Source organism: Carlito syrichta, unplaced genomic scaffold (assembly GCF_000164805.1).
Source record: "Carlito syrichta isolate Samal-C Ts95f unplaced genomic scaffold, Tarsius_syrichta-2.0.1 Scaffold315852, whole genome shotgun sequence".
NCBI classification, from domain to species: domain Eukaryota; kingdom Metazoa; phylum Chordata; class Mammalia; order Primates; family Tarsiidae; genus Carlito; species Carlito syrichta.
In genome coordinates, this window is record NW_007259948.1 from 303,258 (window position 1) to 318,490 (window position 15,233).

The window sequence follows — 15,233 nt, forward strand, 5'->3', positions numbered from 1 at the left end:
AAAAAAAAAAAAAAAAAACAGACCAAAGGAACCACAATAGAAATAAAGACGTTGCCTAAGTCTATGGAAAAAGCCACCCTTATCGGCTATGAGGGAGACGCGACCAAGGAGAAAGACACACAGACAACCAGATGACACAGATACACGCTGACAGTGCTGAGGGCTCCACACTGTCCCCAAAGGTCTCTCTTAATTTCTCAGAAGTTGAATTAATGTCTTCCCTTTTTTTTGGAGACAGGATTTCACTTCGTCGTAGTGGCATGATCACGGCCCTCCACAGCCTCAACCTTCTAGTCTCAAGCAATCCTCCTGCATCCGCCTCCAGAGTAGCTGGGACAAGAGGCAGGCACCACCATACCTGGCTAATTTTTTAAAAAATTTTTAGGGCGGGTTCGGTGGCTCAGCCTGTCATCCCAGAACTTTGGGAGCCCAAGGCGAGTGGATTTCCTGAGCCTGCGGGTTCGAGACCAGCCCGGGCAACTTGGCGAGACCTCGTCTCTGCAATAAAATAAAAAATAGCCGGGTGTGGTTGCACGTCTGTAGTTTCAACTACTCGGAAGGCTGAGGCTGAAGGATTGCCGGAGCCCGGTGGTCAATGCGGCGGTGGCTGTGAGCATGTGTGCCACTGCACTCCGGCCTGGGCGAAGAAGTGAGACTCCAACTCAAAAAAAAAAAATTTTTTTTTTTTTTTAAATACTGATGAGGTCTTGCTTATGTTGCCCAAGCTGGTCTCGAACTCCTGGGCTCAAGTATTCCTCCCACCTCGGCCTGCCAAGTGCTGGGAGCCACCATGTCCAGCTCAGGGCTTCTAAACAGTTTAATGTGACTGGTCTTTCCAGCATTTCAGCAGTTTTTCAGCATCACTTTCAATGACTTCATGAAACACTGCATCTTTTACAAGACTCCTAACTTTACATGGCAACCAATTTGCATTGAATTACTCAATGTTTACAAATGTCTACCGACTAGACACTGGCACACAAAGACACTGAGCATATGGGTGGTGACAGATACTTCTGTGTAGCAGGGAGAGACAGGATTCATGAGGGACTATACCTACATTATGACAACTGTGGTGATTCAGATAATGTCCACACAAGGAAACACTTATTCACTTCCTTTCAAAAATTATTATTTATTTTAGAGGTAGAGTTTCACCCTGTCACCCAGACTGGAGTCAGTGGTATGATCACAACTCAGCATAACCTCAAATGTGCAGGCTTAAGCAATCCTCCTGCCTTAACCTCTGGAGAAGCCAAGACCACAGGCACATACTACCATGCCTGTTTAATTTTTTTTTTTTGAGTCAGAGTCTCACTCTGTCACCCAGACTGGAGTGCAGTGGCACACTCATGGCCACCGCAGCCTCCACCTGCTGGGCTCAAGCGATCCTTCTGCCTCAGTCTTCCAAGTAGCTGGAGCCACAGGCATGCGCCACCAAGCCCAACTGATTTTTCTTGATTTATTGCAGAGACGCGGTCTCACTAAGTTGTCCAGGCTGGTCACAAACCCCTGGGCTCAGGCAATCCTCCCTCCTCGGCCTCCCAAAGTACTGGGATTACCAGCATAAACCACCATGGCCGGCCAACTTTTTTTTTTCTTTGAAGAGACAAATGCCAAAAAAAATATTCCCTCCGCTTCCTTCCAAACTTTTCCAGCCATCTCTACACACAAAAGACTATTTCAAGTTATCTGTACCTCTCCCTATATTGACAAAATTACTTCATATCCCTTAAGCTGGCTGAGGCAAAAGACAGGTCTGAAAGTACAGCTCAAGGTTAATCAGTAGCCTCTCAAACTGGGATTCTTGGGATTTAAAACAACGCATCTGTTATCTGACCACTGTGGCCATTGTTCTGTAAAACTGAGCAACAATAGGTCCATCATTATATGTATCTTGCTTCTGCAAGAGCCAAGTGCTAAAGACTGGCTGATATGGACTATGTGATCGTCTAACATTTTTGTTGTTTTTCACAGAAAATGCTGGCTAGCCGGGTCCCTACCAATCCCAGAAAATCACTGTTTTAAACCCAATAAAACCCCTCGCTCCCGCTCATCTCATTTTTAGTTGAGGATTCTCCACGCGCTGCTCCTGTGTGGACCAGGGTTACCCATCAAAAGTTGACACCAAAATGCTAGGTGGGAAGTTTAGAAAAGCGGGGGATAAAGAGAGAAGGTATAGATAGATGGTGGAGAGGTTGTCAGCTGGCTTTATTCTGAGGTGGTACCATTCTTATTTTTTTGGTGGTAAAGTGTTTGTTTACGTATACAATACTTGTTGGCCATAGTGGCTCAGGCCTGTAATCCTAGCACTTCGGGAGGCCAAGGAGGGCAGACTGCTTGAGCCCAGGAGTTCAGAACCAGCCTGTGCAACATCGCAAGACCTCATCTCTCCAAATATCAAAAGATTAGCCAGGCGTGGTGGTGCGTGCCTATAGTCCCAGCTACTCAGGAGGCTGAGAAGGAAGGATCACCTGAGCCAGGAGCTCAAGGCTCTGGTAAGCCGTGATTGGGCCACTGCACTGCGGTCTGGGTGACACAGCAAGACCCCCAACTTAAAAAAAAATTGTAACTTATAAAATACTATTGGTAATAAATTATAGTTTGCGACATGAAAAAAAAAGTCCTTACTTGGTTAAATAAATATCTTTAAATCCTATGTGCCTTCAATACATTATTTAATAACTTAATACTTTTCACCAGGCACAGTGACTCACAACTGTAATCCTAGCATTTCAGGAGGTCAAGGTGGGAGGATCACTTGAAGTCAGGAGTTTAGGACCAGCCTGGGCAGCAAAGTGAGATCCTGCCTCTACAAAAAGATAAAAACTTAGCCAGGTGTAGCTGTGCACACCTGTAGTCCCAGCTACTTGGGAGGCTGAGGCATGAGAACTGCTTGAGCCCAGGAAGTTAAGGCTGCCGTAACCTATGATTGTGTCACTGCACTGGGGCCTGGGGAACAGAACAAGACTCCGTCTCTAAAATAGTAATAATAGTAATAATAATAATAATAGTACTAATAGTTTTATTGGTTGTTACCATCCAAAATTCTGCCATCCGGAGTTTCCGTTTAATCCCTTGGGAAGTAGTTCAGCTTGAAAAACAAGAGACTTGAGAGACAGACCAAGAGGGGCAGAGGACAGAGAAGGCAAGTTTGAATTTTAAAGTGATTTAAACTCAAACTAACTGTGCGCTTGCCCAGAGGGTATCCTCCCAGCACCGGCTGTGTTCAGACAGAGACACAGGTGCCAGGGACCACAGACACAATCATGCTATGTGATGAGTCTGACTGGTGACCTCTAAATGCCTTTCAACTCTCAGTCCTCTGGCGGTTTGGCATCTGGTAAGATTCCACAATGCTTCCGTCTCTCTCCTACGTCCCAACACTTCCTTTCCATACACTGCTACAACAATTCCATCAAAACTGGTACATCCAGCAGAAATTCAGGCTGGCCTCAGTAGGCAAACGGCTACGAGCCAATGTTTGCAGTAGGGTTCTCATCACCTTTCAGCAATGAACTCCCTGTTCCACATCTCTTGATCTTGCAGAATTCCCAAAACACGATTGCAAAAAAAAAAAAGTTGGCCCTGATGTTTTACGACACTCAAGTCTTGGAATACACTGAACTTCAGCTTCAATGTATCTTAGGACAGAGGACAAAGGTGCTTTTCCCTAAACAAGCTTCTAGTCTAGAGAAAGAGCCAGAGGGCAGGGTCTTTTTCCACATCTACCCCGACAAATGCTTATTAACATGTCTAAAAGGAGGAGAAGCTGGGCAAAACCAGAGACAGCGGATGAAATCCTGGCTCTGCCATGACCAGCTCCGAGGACAGGCACAAAATGCTATGCTTCTCTGCCTTCTAGTTTCTTCACTGTAAAGTAAGGAAGAGACAATAAGACTTTATACGGCTGTTGCGGGCACCAGAGAACACATGAAAAGCACCTTGCACCAGAGAACACATGAAAAGCAGTTCTTGGCAGACTGTAAAGTGCTCAGTACAGAAGGACGACTGTCATGGTTGTCACTGCTGTGGCTGTCAGTCATTCAAGACCAAAACCAAACATCCCTGAACTCCTACCTTAACCTAAGGCCACGCCCCACAGGACAGAATGACCCCATTGGATGCAAGGGGAGCCACGTGAGCCATTGTATACAGTTGCTGGGGGGGCATTCAGAACCAGATCAGCTGGATTATCTACATACTCTGTTGTAAAGCCTAATTCCATATCACCGCTTAATTCATACATTCACAGAATGTAAGTGTAAGAACATAAAAAGAAGAGACCATTTTGATCTGGTCTTTCACTTCTACACACACACACACACACACACACACACACACACACAAATAACACACAAGAAAAAAATAAATAAAGAACACAAGCCAGACCAGCAATTGGCAAGATTTTTTCTGTAGTCGACCAGGTTTGGCTAACATACAGCATACAGGTCTCTGCTGCATATTATTTTATTTTCCTTCTTTTAAATATTATTGTACAATTCTTTGGATTTTTTTTCCACTGTTTTAAAAACTAAAAAAAATAATAAACAGTACAGATTGCCAACCCTGTTCTAAACTATCATTCCACTGCATCAAGCAATCACACATGTGCAAAGAATGTCACTTTAGACCATTATACATAATTCTAAATACATTTTCATCTTAAATTTATAAACGTTCTTGATAACAATGTTTGCTAGGCAAGCAAGAGGCACTTCTAAGCAAGGAGTTAAAAATCTAAGCATCGAGGTAAAAATAAAGAGATTTACTACAAAATGGTCTTTAAAAATACAATCCTACCTGAGAGTTCTCAAAATGAACAGCAACAATGAGCTTTCCTCCATAGAGCTTATCTTCCAAGTTTTCGAGGATGGAAGGCTCATGCTCTGGTGGGTATGTGTGTTTTAGCCAGTCCATCCAAGACAATCCCACAAGTGACTGGATCTTTTCCTCACTGAACTGGCGCATCTTTCTTCGAAATTCATTCACTTCAGGATCCTTCAAGGCATCAAATTCATGAAGACCTAAACATATTTTTAGAGGTGTCATTTTCAGTAGATAACAATAATACAAGCAAATACAAAACATGCGAGAACATGGATGTTTGGCTTTTATCAAGCAGACAAAGCTGAGGAGGAAAAGATCACAAGAGGTTAAAAGATGAGCCACATAAAGTAATAAATCTCATGCACAGAAGATAAGCATACAAGTGGATTTTAAAGAATATATACTCATCAAAGAATGTGGTTTGACTACCTGTCTAATAAAGATAATCAGTGAAATTCACAACCTACTTTTAAAACCACATATACAAGATTTACAGTTTTTACCTATAAACCAAGCAAATCACATTTAACATATCTCAGAAAGGCTAGAAATCTGAAAAGCTGTTCCATACTGAATCAGAAGAAACCTAATACCCAAGTTATTATTTAATCTAAAACTTGGTCGACTATGGAAATAATTCTGAGGCGTGGGGCAGATCGTACACTGGAAATCTCTGTCCCTTCCTCTCTGTTTTGCTGTGAACCTAAAACTGCCCCAGAAGATCAAATGTTTTGAAAAACAAAAACAAGCCCAAAGAAACTTAGTACACTTAAATTTTATAAATCGAGTTTTCAGTTCATCGGGATTTTTCAGTTATGATCTATTACATGTTAATCAAAAATCTCATAAACATAAAAATTCCTTTTGTTGTATAGCTGACCCTTGAACAATCCAAGTTAGGAGACTGACCCTCCACACAGCCGAAAATCTGCACATAGCTTTTGACTTCTCCCAAAACGTAACTTCTGATAGCCTGCAGTGGGTTGGAAGCCTCACTGATGGGTGACACAGTTATATGTATCACACGCTGTATCTTACGATGAAGTAAGCCCGAGAAAAGACGTTATTATGAAAACCATAAGGAAGAGAAAACAGATCTGTGGCTCATTAAGTGGACGCAGATCATCATAAAGTCTGCGTCTTCATTTTGGCTACGCAGAGGAGGAGGAAGAGGAGGGGCTGGTCCTGCTGTCTTGGGAACAGCAAAGGCAGGAGAGGTGGAACAGAGGTAGCGCCAGGAGAGGCAGGTGTGCTCAGTTCAACTTTACGGAGAAAAACCGCCATTCCCACCTGGCTGCTTTACCTTTCCATTCCTCTAAGACCGTGTCTACACAGTACCAACCCTCCTTCCATCCTTTGCTTTAGCTGTGGTCCTTGCACCACAGAAGGGCTGATGTAGAAAGAGATCAACAGCAGTCTCGGACACTGAGACCTCCTGCCACACTGTCTTACGGCACCCTGTTTTCTGCACTGCGGTCCTGGGTCTTCCTCCTCACCAGCACTGGCGTGGAGGCAGTCATCTCCCTCAAGCTGTCTTTGTCACGTTCTCCAGTGTGGTGGCTACTCGCTCTTGAGTTTCTCCAGGGTCCACATACTGAAACCTTCGCCTTCTGCCTTTCTTGCCACACCCACAGTCTTTGTCGTGATTTCCTTGATAGGCTCTGTCGTAAACCCTGGGAAGCCATGCACAACATCTGGGCACAGCTTTCTCCAATAGGAATTTATTGCTTTGCGTCTGATGGCTTCCATGGCTTTTTCTATCACAACAATGGCATCTTCAAAGTCATTCCGGACGTTCCTGACGTCCTCTCTATTGGGTCTTCTCTTCCGAGCACTGGCAATCCTTCCTGTAGAGAACCGTGTGTAACACGCCTTAAAGGTACTTATGACACCTCGATCTAGAGGCTGAATAAGAGACATTGTGCTGGGGGAAAGTAGACCCCTGTGATACCCTCAGTGTTGAACTCGAGGTGTTCTGGGTAGCCAGGACCACCCAGTATCAAAAGAACCTTCCTAGTAAGGTCTCCATGGCTTCATCTGGACAAAGGGTTCTTGTCCAGGCATTCTTGCTCAACAACCAAAGCACTGGCAACTGGTGTTTATCATTTCCCTTCAAGGTTGGGAGGTCAGCAGTTTTATAGATAAGGACAGTTCTGATGATAAACCTGACTGCAATTGTACAAAACAGTAGGGTTAGTCTTTAATGCCTAATGGCCTGCTTCTTTTCCTTACTAATAAATGTCCTTTGCAGCATTTTTACCCCTAGGATAGGGCACTTTAGCCGGCATTAAAAACCTGTTCAGTAGGCCGAGCCCAATGACTCACACCTGTAATCCCAGAACTTTGGGAGGCCGAGGCAGGAGGATTACTTGAGTACAGGAATTTGAGACCAGGCTGGTAACATAGCAAGACCTTGTTTCCACAAAAAAATAAAAAACACATTAGCCAGGCATGGTGGTGCATGTCTCCATTGCAGAGACTTGAGAGGCTAAGGTAGAAGGACTGCCTGAGACCAGGTCACTGAGGCTGCAGTGAGAAGTGATCGGGCCACTGCACTCTAGCCTGGGTGACAGAGTGAGACCCTGACTCAAAACAAAGAACAAAAACAAAAACCTGTTCAGGCAGATATCCTTTTTCCTCAATTATTTTCTTAGTGGCATCTAGGAACTTGTCTGCTCCCACTTGGTCAGCAGAAGCTGCTTCTATTGTTATCCTGACATTTCTTAAGTCAAGTCATTTTCTAAATTTATCAAACCATCCTTGGCTGCCATTAAATTCTCCAGCTTTAGATCCTTCATCTTCCTTCTGCTTTAGGTAGTCATATAATGAGTTCACTTTTTCTCAAATCATATCTTAGAGTCTGTAAGTATGCCTTTCTTTTAGAAACCCTGCACCCATATATAAGCTCCATTTTCAATACAAGATAAAAAAGTTATTTTGTAAAAAGTGCAAGGTTTTGTACCTGCTGCCATAGCTGCAGCAATACTTAACAAAGTTCCTTTTCTTTTATAGATGGTCCTCATGCTGGATCCATCTGACTTGAAATGGCAGGCAACCACAGCTGCAGACCTCAGTCGACAATATATACCAAGCAACCCTACTTGCTTTATTTTATTTTTTTTAAGGTTGGGTCTAGCTGTGCTTGCCAGGCTGGATTGTACTGGTTATTCACAGGTGCAATCACAGTGTACTAATAATAGTCTTCTCCCCTCGTCCTCCCGTCCCCCAGACCGGCCAGAAACAGCCTCTTTCAATTCTTTTCTGTGTCGCTCTCCACACATGCCACTCCTTTTTGCTGTTCCTTCCTACAACTGGTCTTCACCTGGCAAATCCCGAGTCAGTGCCGAGGTTCAGTTGAGTTGTGTTCCTCCTTAGGAAAGATGTCCCTGACTCACTCCACTGATTTAAGGTGACCTTTTACTAAGTTTTAAATTTTTCTTAATAACAAATAATCGTATATCTTTATGGGGTGTAATGTGATGTTTCGACTCATATATACACTGCGGAATGCTTGCATCAGGCTAATTATCACATCCAACACCTCATATGCTTATCACTTCTTTGTGGTAAGAACATTTAAAACCCTCTCTTTGGCTGCTTTGAAAAACACAATACATGATCATTAACTACACTATGCAGGAGACGCCAGAACTCATCCTTCCTGTCGAACTGGAACTCCCTGTTGGCCAAGACTCCCGATGTGCCACCCTTCCACCCTCACGCGCTCCAACCACACCACTCGACCATGAGTCCAACATTTTTGGAATTCATGTAAGCAAGATCATACAGCATCCAAAGGTGGCCCTTCTTGATTTAGCACAGCAGTTCATACATCACACCGTAATCATGTGTTTAGTGAGCCTTACTTCCACTGGATTGCAAGCTCTAAGCAGAGGTGTAATTTCAAGTTTAGACATTCAACATAATTCTGTTGAATTGCAATCACTACCGTTTTGGCAACATTTCCAACCTATTATAACTAAGGAACTCTGTTCATATAACCATTAGCATCACCTGAAAAACAGAGAGGTCTTTCATTCATCCCAGATTCACTGGAGCCCAGTATCTGAGAATCTTCATTTTAAGAAACTGAAGCAGCCTAGATTGGGAGACCACTGTAAAGATCTCTTAAAAATAGAAACTTTGCCCAAAATAAGAATTCAGGTTAATTTAATTTTAAACCTAGTTAATATCTTACATGTCTTCTTCTAAGAATATGCTGACAGCAAAGCTTAAATTATCTTTAAGACTACTGCAAACTTTACAGTCAAATATAATTTTTATATTTAAAAAGCTACTGAATATGCAATGTATTCATACTAGATTTACAGCTAAAATTCTGCAGACTTCCCTCATTCAAGATATGCCACAGATTTCTTCTGGTCTGGGGAAATGAAGGAGCTCTCAAATATTCTTTTCAGAATGCTGGCAAAACTGAGATTACTTTACTGGGTATTTGGAGAAACTAATTCAGGGATGGCATGTGCCTTTACTAAAGAAAACAATCAGAAACTAGGCTGGGCCCAGGGGCTCATGCCTATAATCCCATCATTTTGGGAGGCTGAGGCAGGAGGATAGCTTGAGGCCAGTAATTCGAAACCAGCCTAGGCAATAAGCAAGATCCCCAGATTATCCCGGTGTAGTGGTGTCTGCCTGGAGTCCCAGCCACACCAGAGGCTGAGGAGGGAGGACTACTTGGACCTAGGAGTTTTGAGGTTGCAGTGAGTTTGTGTCATGCCACTGCACTCCGTGTTGGGCAACAAAGTAAGACCTCATCATCACTAAAAAAAAATCAGAACCCAAAAAGCATCTTGGTAAAATAATAATTTGAAATAAACATAGAAAACAAAATGAGCAAAAGCAGAAGGATTGCTGGAGGCCAGTAGTTTCAGAATCGTCTGGGCAACATAGTGAGACCCCCATTTCTACAAAGAACTACATGGAAAGAAGGGAGGGAGGGAGGAAGGGAGGAGGAAGAAAATGAAATGATCAGCCACCATCTTTCAGGAAAAGCTGTTTTTGGTGTGGTCAGGGCAGGTATGTCCGTAAAGGTTCTATCATTTTTTTCTGGAGAAAGGTGGTAGCAACTTTGCTCTCAACTTAAACTGAAGTAAGTGTGTATTGTTTTCGCAGAGGCACGGCCTCACCAATCCCTGGCTGTAGTCATCACAGACAAACCAGTACTGAAAAAACTGAAGTGATTTGTTAGGTATTAAAACTGAAAATTCATTCTAAAACATGCAAATACTCTATTTCCTTAGTAAATGCTAACATTTAAACTTGTATATAGGATCATAATGCCAGCTTTTCTTATCTTCTTTTTTTTTGAGTCAGAGTCTCACTCTGTCGCCCAGGCTGGAGTGCCTTGGCCACTCCCGGCCACCACAGCCTCGACCTGCTGGGCTCCAGCGATCCTTCCGCCTCAGCCTTCCGAGTAGCCGGAACTACAGGGGCGCGCTACCATGCCCGGCTAATTTTTGATTTATTGTAGAGATGAGGTCTCGTCAAGTTGCCCAGGTGGGTCTCAAACCCGCGGGCTCAGGCAATCTACTTGCCTCAGCCTCCCGAAGTGCTGGGATGACAGACTGAGCCATCGAGCCCAGCCAATGCCAGCTTTTCTAAGTCTGCTGAAAGGTATAATTTATAAAGTCAAGAACATATAAACTGTCGAATTTATGCAATAAAACATTCCTTATATCTCTCCAAAAAATGTTATATAAGCCTTATGATACTGCATGAAATATGACACATTATTTATAAAAAGAGAAATCCAATTTTTTTTTTAAAGAAACAGGGACTCGCTCTGTCACCTAGGCTGGAGGGCAGTGTCCCAATCATAGCTTGCCAGTGTCAAACTTCTGGGCTTCAGTGATCTTCCCACCTCGGTCTCCAGGGTAGCTGGGACTACAGGCACACACCACCATTCCCAGCTAATTTTTGTAGAGACCAGGTGTCAGTATGTTTGCCCAGGCTGGTCTTGAACTCCTGGCCTCAAGCAATCTTTCCACCTCGACCACCCAAAGTGCTGGGATTACAGGCGTGAGCCACCATCCCTGGCCTCAATTCTTCTATATATATCAACCCACTGTGCTATGGAGGGTCAAGGTAAGGCTGACAAATTTTAAAAGTATGATGCCCGATTCAAGCTGACTGCTAGATGAACAATGGAGACTTTTCTAGCATGAGCACACCATAGCCTACGTAACACATGGACCTCCTGTTTTTGCTTGTTGACTCTGGCAGGCATGGGTGGAGGTGCCGGTGGCTAAGGGATCCACGTTTTGGAGTTCAGGGCTGAGAAAGAGCAGCCACCCAAGTTTTGAGAAGTGGGCAGTCGATATCAGAGACGCCAGCACCCTGAAGCAGTCCGGCTCCCTCTGTGGTCTCTGTGCATTGCCAAACATTTGAGCCTCTCTAACAAGCAACGTGCTTCTGGTTTGCTTCCATCAGCATTAAAATACACAAGAGTGCTCGCTTTGGCAGCACACACATTGAAACTGGAACGATTCAGAGAACCCTGCACAAGGATGACACGCAAATTCGTAAAGCATTCCATGTTTTTGCAAAAACATGGAACCAACCATGCTGCCCGTCGCTCCTGGACTGGATAAAGAAAATGTGGTCCATAGACACAATGGAATATTATGGAGCCCAAAATAAGAACACATATATGGACTCCGCAGCAACTTGGATGGATTTGGCGTCAACCATACTCAGTAATCGATCGCAGAAACAAAGAACAGAGCACCATATGTTCTCACTCATAAGCGGACCTTGAACAATTATCACACTGTAAGGAAGGGATTGGCAATAGTGGGAAACTGCCAGGGGAGGGGGGTGGGATTGGCAGTTGAGGGAAACTGCCAGGGGAGGGAGGGGCACACCTCATCAACAAGGGTGCCTGCATGATCAACGTTTATATACCTAACCCTGAATTGTACCCCATATCCTTTTTTTTTTTATAATCAATACTTTTTATTATGATATTATGATGTTAGGTATACAAATACGTTTCATTCAGGCACCCTATTGATAAGAGGTGCTTCCCCATCCCCAGACAGATATTTGCTACCGTTAAACCCATCTCCCTCCCCTCCCGTAGTTTCCTACTACTGTCAGTCATTTTCTTATAGTATTACATTGGATGTTCAAGGTTCATTATATGAGTGAGAACATGTGATACTCGGATTTTTGTTTTTGTGAGAGGTCACTCAGTATTATAGACTCTAGTTCCATCCAGGTTGCTGCGAAATTCATGATTTTGTTCTTTTTTATGGCTACGTAGTATTCCATCGTGTATATGTACCACATTTTTTTAATCCAGTCCTCTTTTGATGGGCAGCATGGTTGCTTCCAGGTTCTTGCTATTGTGAACAATGCTGCGATAAACATACGTGTGCAGGTATCTTTTTTATAGAGTGATTTGAGTTCTTCAGGATATATATCCAGTAGGGGGATTGTGGGGTTATATGGGAGGTTGGTATTTAGAGCTTTTAGGAATCGCCACACTGCTTTCCACAGAGGTTGCACTAGTTTACACTCCCACCAACATTGTAGAAGTGCTCCCTTTTTGCCACACCCTCTCCAGCAGCTGTTGTTTTTTGAGTTGTTGATAATTGCCATTCTGGCTGGAGTTAGGTGGTATCTCAGTGTGGTTTTGATCTGCATCCCTGATGATTAGTGAGGCTGAACATTTCTTCATGTGTCTGTTGGCTGCTCGGATGTCTTCCTTTGTGAAGTGTCAGTTCATATCTTTTGCCCATTTTATAATGGGTACCCCATATCTTTATAATAAAAAAAATACAACTGAAAAAATACACAAGAGTTAGGTCTTTTCATCTACACAATCAAAAACAAACAAAAGCTCCAGAGTTAGGTCTTTTCATCTACACAATCAAAAACAAACAAAAGCTCCTGAATTACATACAATGTATCTGAAAGACATATATCAAAATACTATTAGTGAATATACTTGTTCCAGATTATGAGATAAAATGATTTTTTTATTCCTTTTTTTTGTTTGTTTTTTTGAGTCAGAGTCTCACTGTGTCACTCAGGCTGGAGTGCAGTGATGCTCACGGCCACCACAGCCTCAACCTGCCTGGGCGATCCTTCTGCCTCAGCAGATCCTTCCAAGTAGCTGGAACTACAGGCATGTGCCACCTTGCCTGGCTAATTTTTTGATGTATTGTAGAGACAAGGTCTCGCCATGTTGCCCAGGTTAGTCCCGAACCTGTAAACTCAGGCAATCCTCTAGTCTCTGCCTCCCAAAGTGCTGGGATTATAGGTGTGAGCCACCGAGCTCAGCAGATTTTTTTTAATTACTTCTACTCTTCCATATATTCATTAATTTTTTATGGACAGGAAAACAAATTTTTTTCTGATAGATAAAAATTTACATTCTATAAAAATCTTTATAGTTCTAGAAATCAGAAAGATGCTTTCTAACAAGGCCACAAAAATATAAGAAGAAAATTTTGTATGATATCTAATAATAAATTTGTTTCATGAGAAAAATATTATTGCCAAAACTAAATCAGACATCCTCTGAAGTAATCAAACATTTATAAATATCAGCATGTCTTTCAGGAAACCAACAAGTTCTCTTCTAATGCATGGAGAGGGAGTCATCAGCTAGCCTGAATTGCTTAGGTCAAGATCAAAGAACAGCATCTTAAAGGGCCTGCCATGGCAGCCCTGTTCTACAATGGCAATCTGATCAATACCACTAGCCAGTCCAGCTCCAAAAGCCTCCCGGGGGGCCCTGGTTTTACGTTTACCCTCCAAAGTCCCCTCCTCAAAACCCCTGGAGTTCCTAATTCAAATGAGCGCCTTCTCTAAAGCAAGATATTGTGTATCATTATCTCCTGAGCCCCCTGAGACTTCTATGGCAAGCAACTCCTCCGACTCCTCCGAGTTCTTGATTTTGTTACAGTTTTCCACAGAATTAATCTGCAAGGAATAGCATGGACACTATTTACCTTGACTCTACAAAATAATTTCTGTAAAGATGATTTCAGCTAGGGAGCAAAATTTGTCAACAGCAAATTATGTATGGAAGCATCAATGAACTTAAAGACCTGGCTGTGTGTAACACACATTTATACTATGGGGGCAGTTCAAGAGAAACGAACAGTACGTCTCAGGAAAGCGCGTCTCAAACCACCCGAGGTAAAGAAACAACTTTCTCTTTCTGATCCATCAAAGGCCAATACTATTGTAAAATAAAAATAAATCATTAGAAAAAACAAAGACACACAAAACAGAAGCCCTTAGAGGCCATGGCAATATCACGTTGCTAGAGCAGTTTCTTGACATTTATTCTCACTTCCCGTACTTAACCTTGTATACAAACCGCTAGCAATTTACGAACCAACATTGGTCCACAGACCTCACTTTGAAAAGCACGTCTTAGAATATATGTCCTGTGTGTTTATGCCTGCAACAGCAGCCATATTCAAAACTTCTTAAATTACCTTTTCCTATAAGGACGCCGATTTTTGAGTCTAATTTCTCCCCCGGGTCACAACTTCTCGTCACTAACTTGAGAACCGGAAGGAAAGGTCTGACGTCACACAGCCTCCGTGTCTCGTCTTCGAGTTCCTCATACACTGCCGTTTGATTCACACATGCAAACATGTAGGAGTCGATTTCCATGAGGAGGTTGAACATTGGGTAATTGTGAACTTGCTTCCATAACATCTGCAGGAAAAAACAATCAGAGTTTCTGGAACAGAAGCCCTTGCTCACGTGTGCAAAGGTACACACACAAGGATGCTCACTGCAGCACTGGTGAAAATCAACAACTACAGACACATGAAATATTTAGCAGTAAGGAATTAGTTAAATGAATTACAGACTATTACAAAACTGCAAAAACAAATAATGGAAATACATTCCGAAAAATTTTTAAAAACTAGAAATACATCTTGATATGGAATGCCATCCAAGATACATTAACGTTTCTTTCATAAAATAACAACTTATAAGAGAGTATATATATGGTATTATCCTATTTCTGTCAAGCAATATAATAGCACAGCATACAAAAAATCATTATAAACAAAATGATTAAAAGCAAATTATCTACGAAGAGTAAAAATCATTAAGAACTTTTATATTTAATATCTCCATACACATAAACAACTTTTGCTTTTTGAGTTGAAGTCTCGCTCTGTCGCCCAGGCTGGGGTGCAATGGCACACTCACGACCACACCAGTGTCGACCTGCTGGGCTCCAGCGATCCCTCCACCTCAGCCTTCCAAGTAGCTAGTACTATGGGCATGCATTACCATTCCCGGCTCATTTTTTTGATTTATTGTAGAGACGAGGTCTCGCCAAATCGCTCGGGCAGGTCTCAAACCTGCGGGCTCAGGCAATCCACTTGCCTCGGCCTCCCAAA

General features: G+C 42.8%; 1 protein-coding gene across 2 annotated transcripts in view; it reads right to left on the minus strand.

Moving 5' to 3' along the window:
* Positions 1-15,233, minus strand: part of PIK3CB (phosphatidylinositol-4,5-bisphosphate 3-kinase catalytic subunit beta) — an 84,838-nt gene that overhangs the window by 65,757 nt on the left and 3,848 nt on the right. For both annotated transcript variants that reach the window (XM_008073479.2, XM_008073478.1), the window contains exons 2-3: positions 14,307-14,532; positions 4,804-5,027 (exon numbers count right to left, since the gene is read on the minus strand). In XM_008073479.2, the coding sequence (XP_008071670.2) occupies positions 4,804-5,027; positions 14,307-14,532 (450 nt within the window). The remainder of the gene's footprint in view (positions 1-4,803; positions 5,028-14,306; positions 14,533-15,233) is intronic.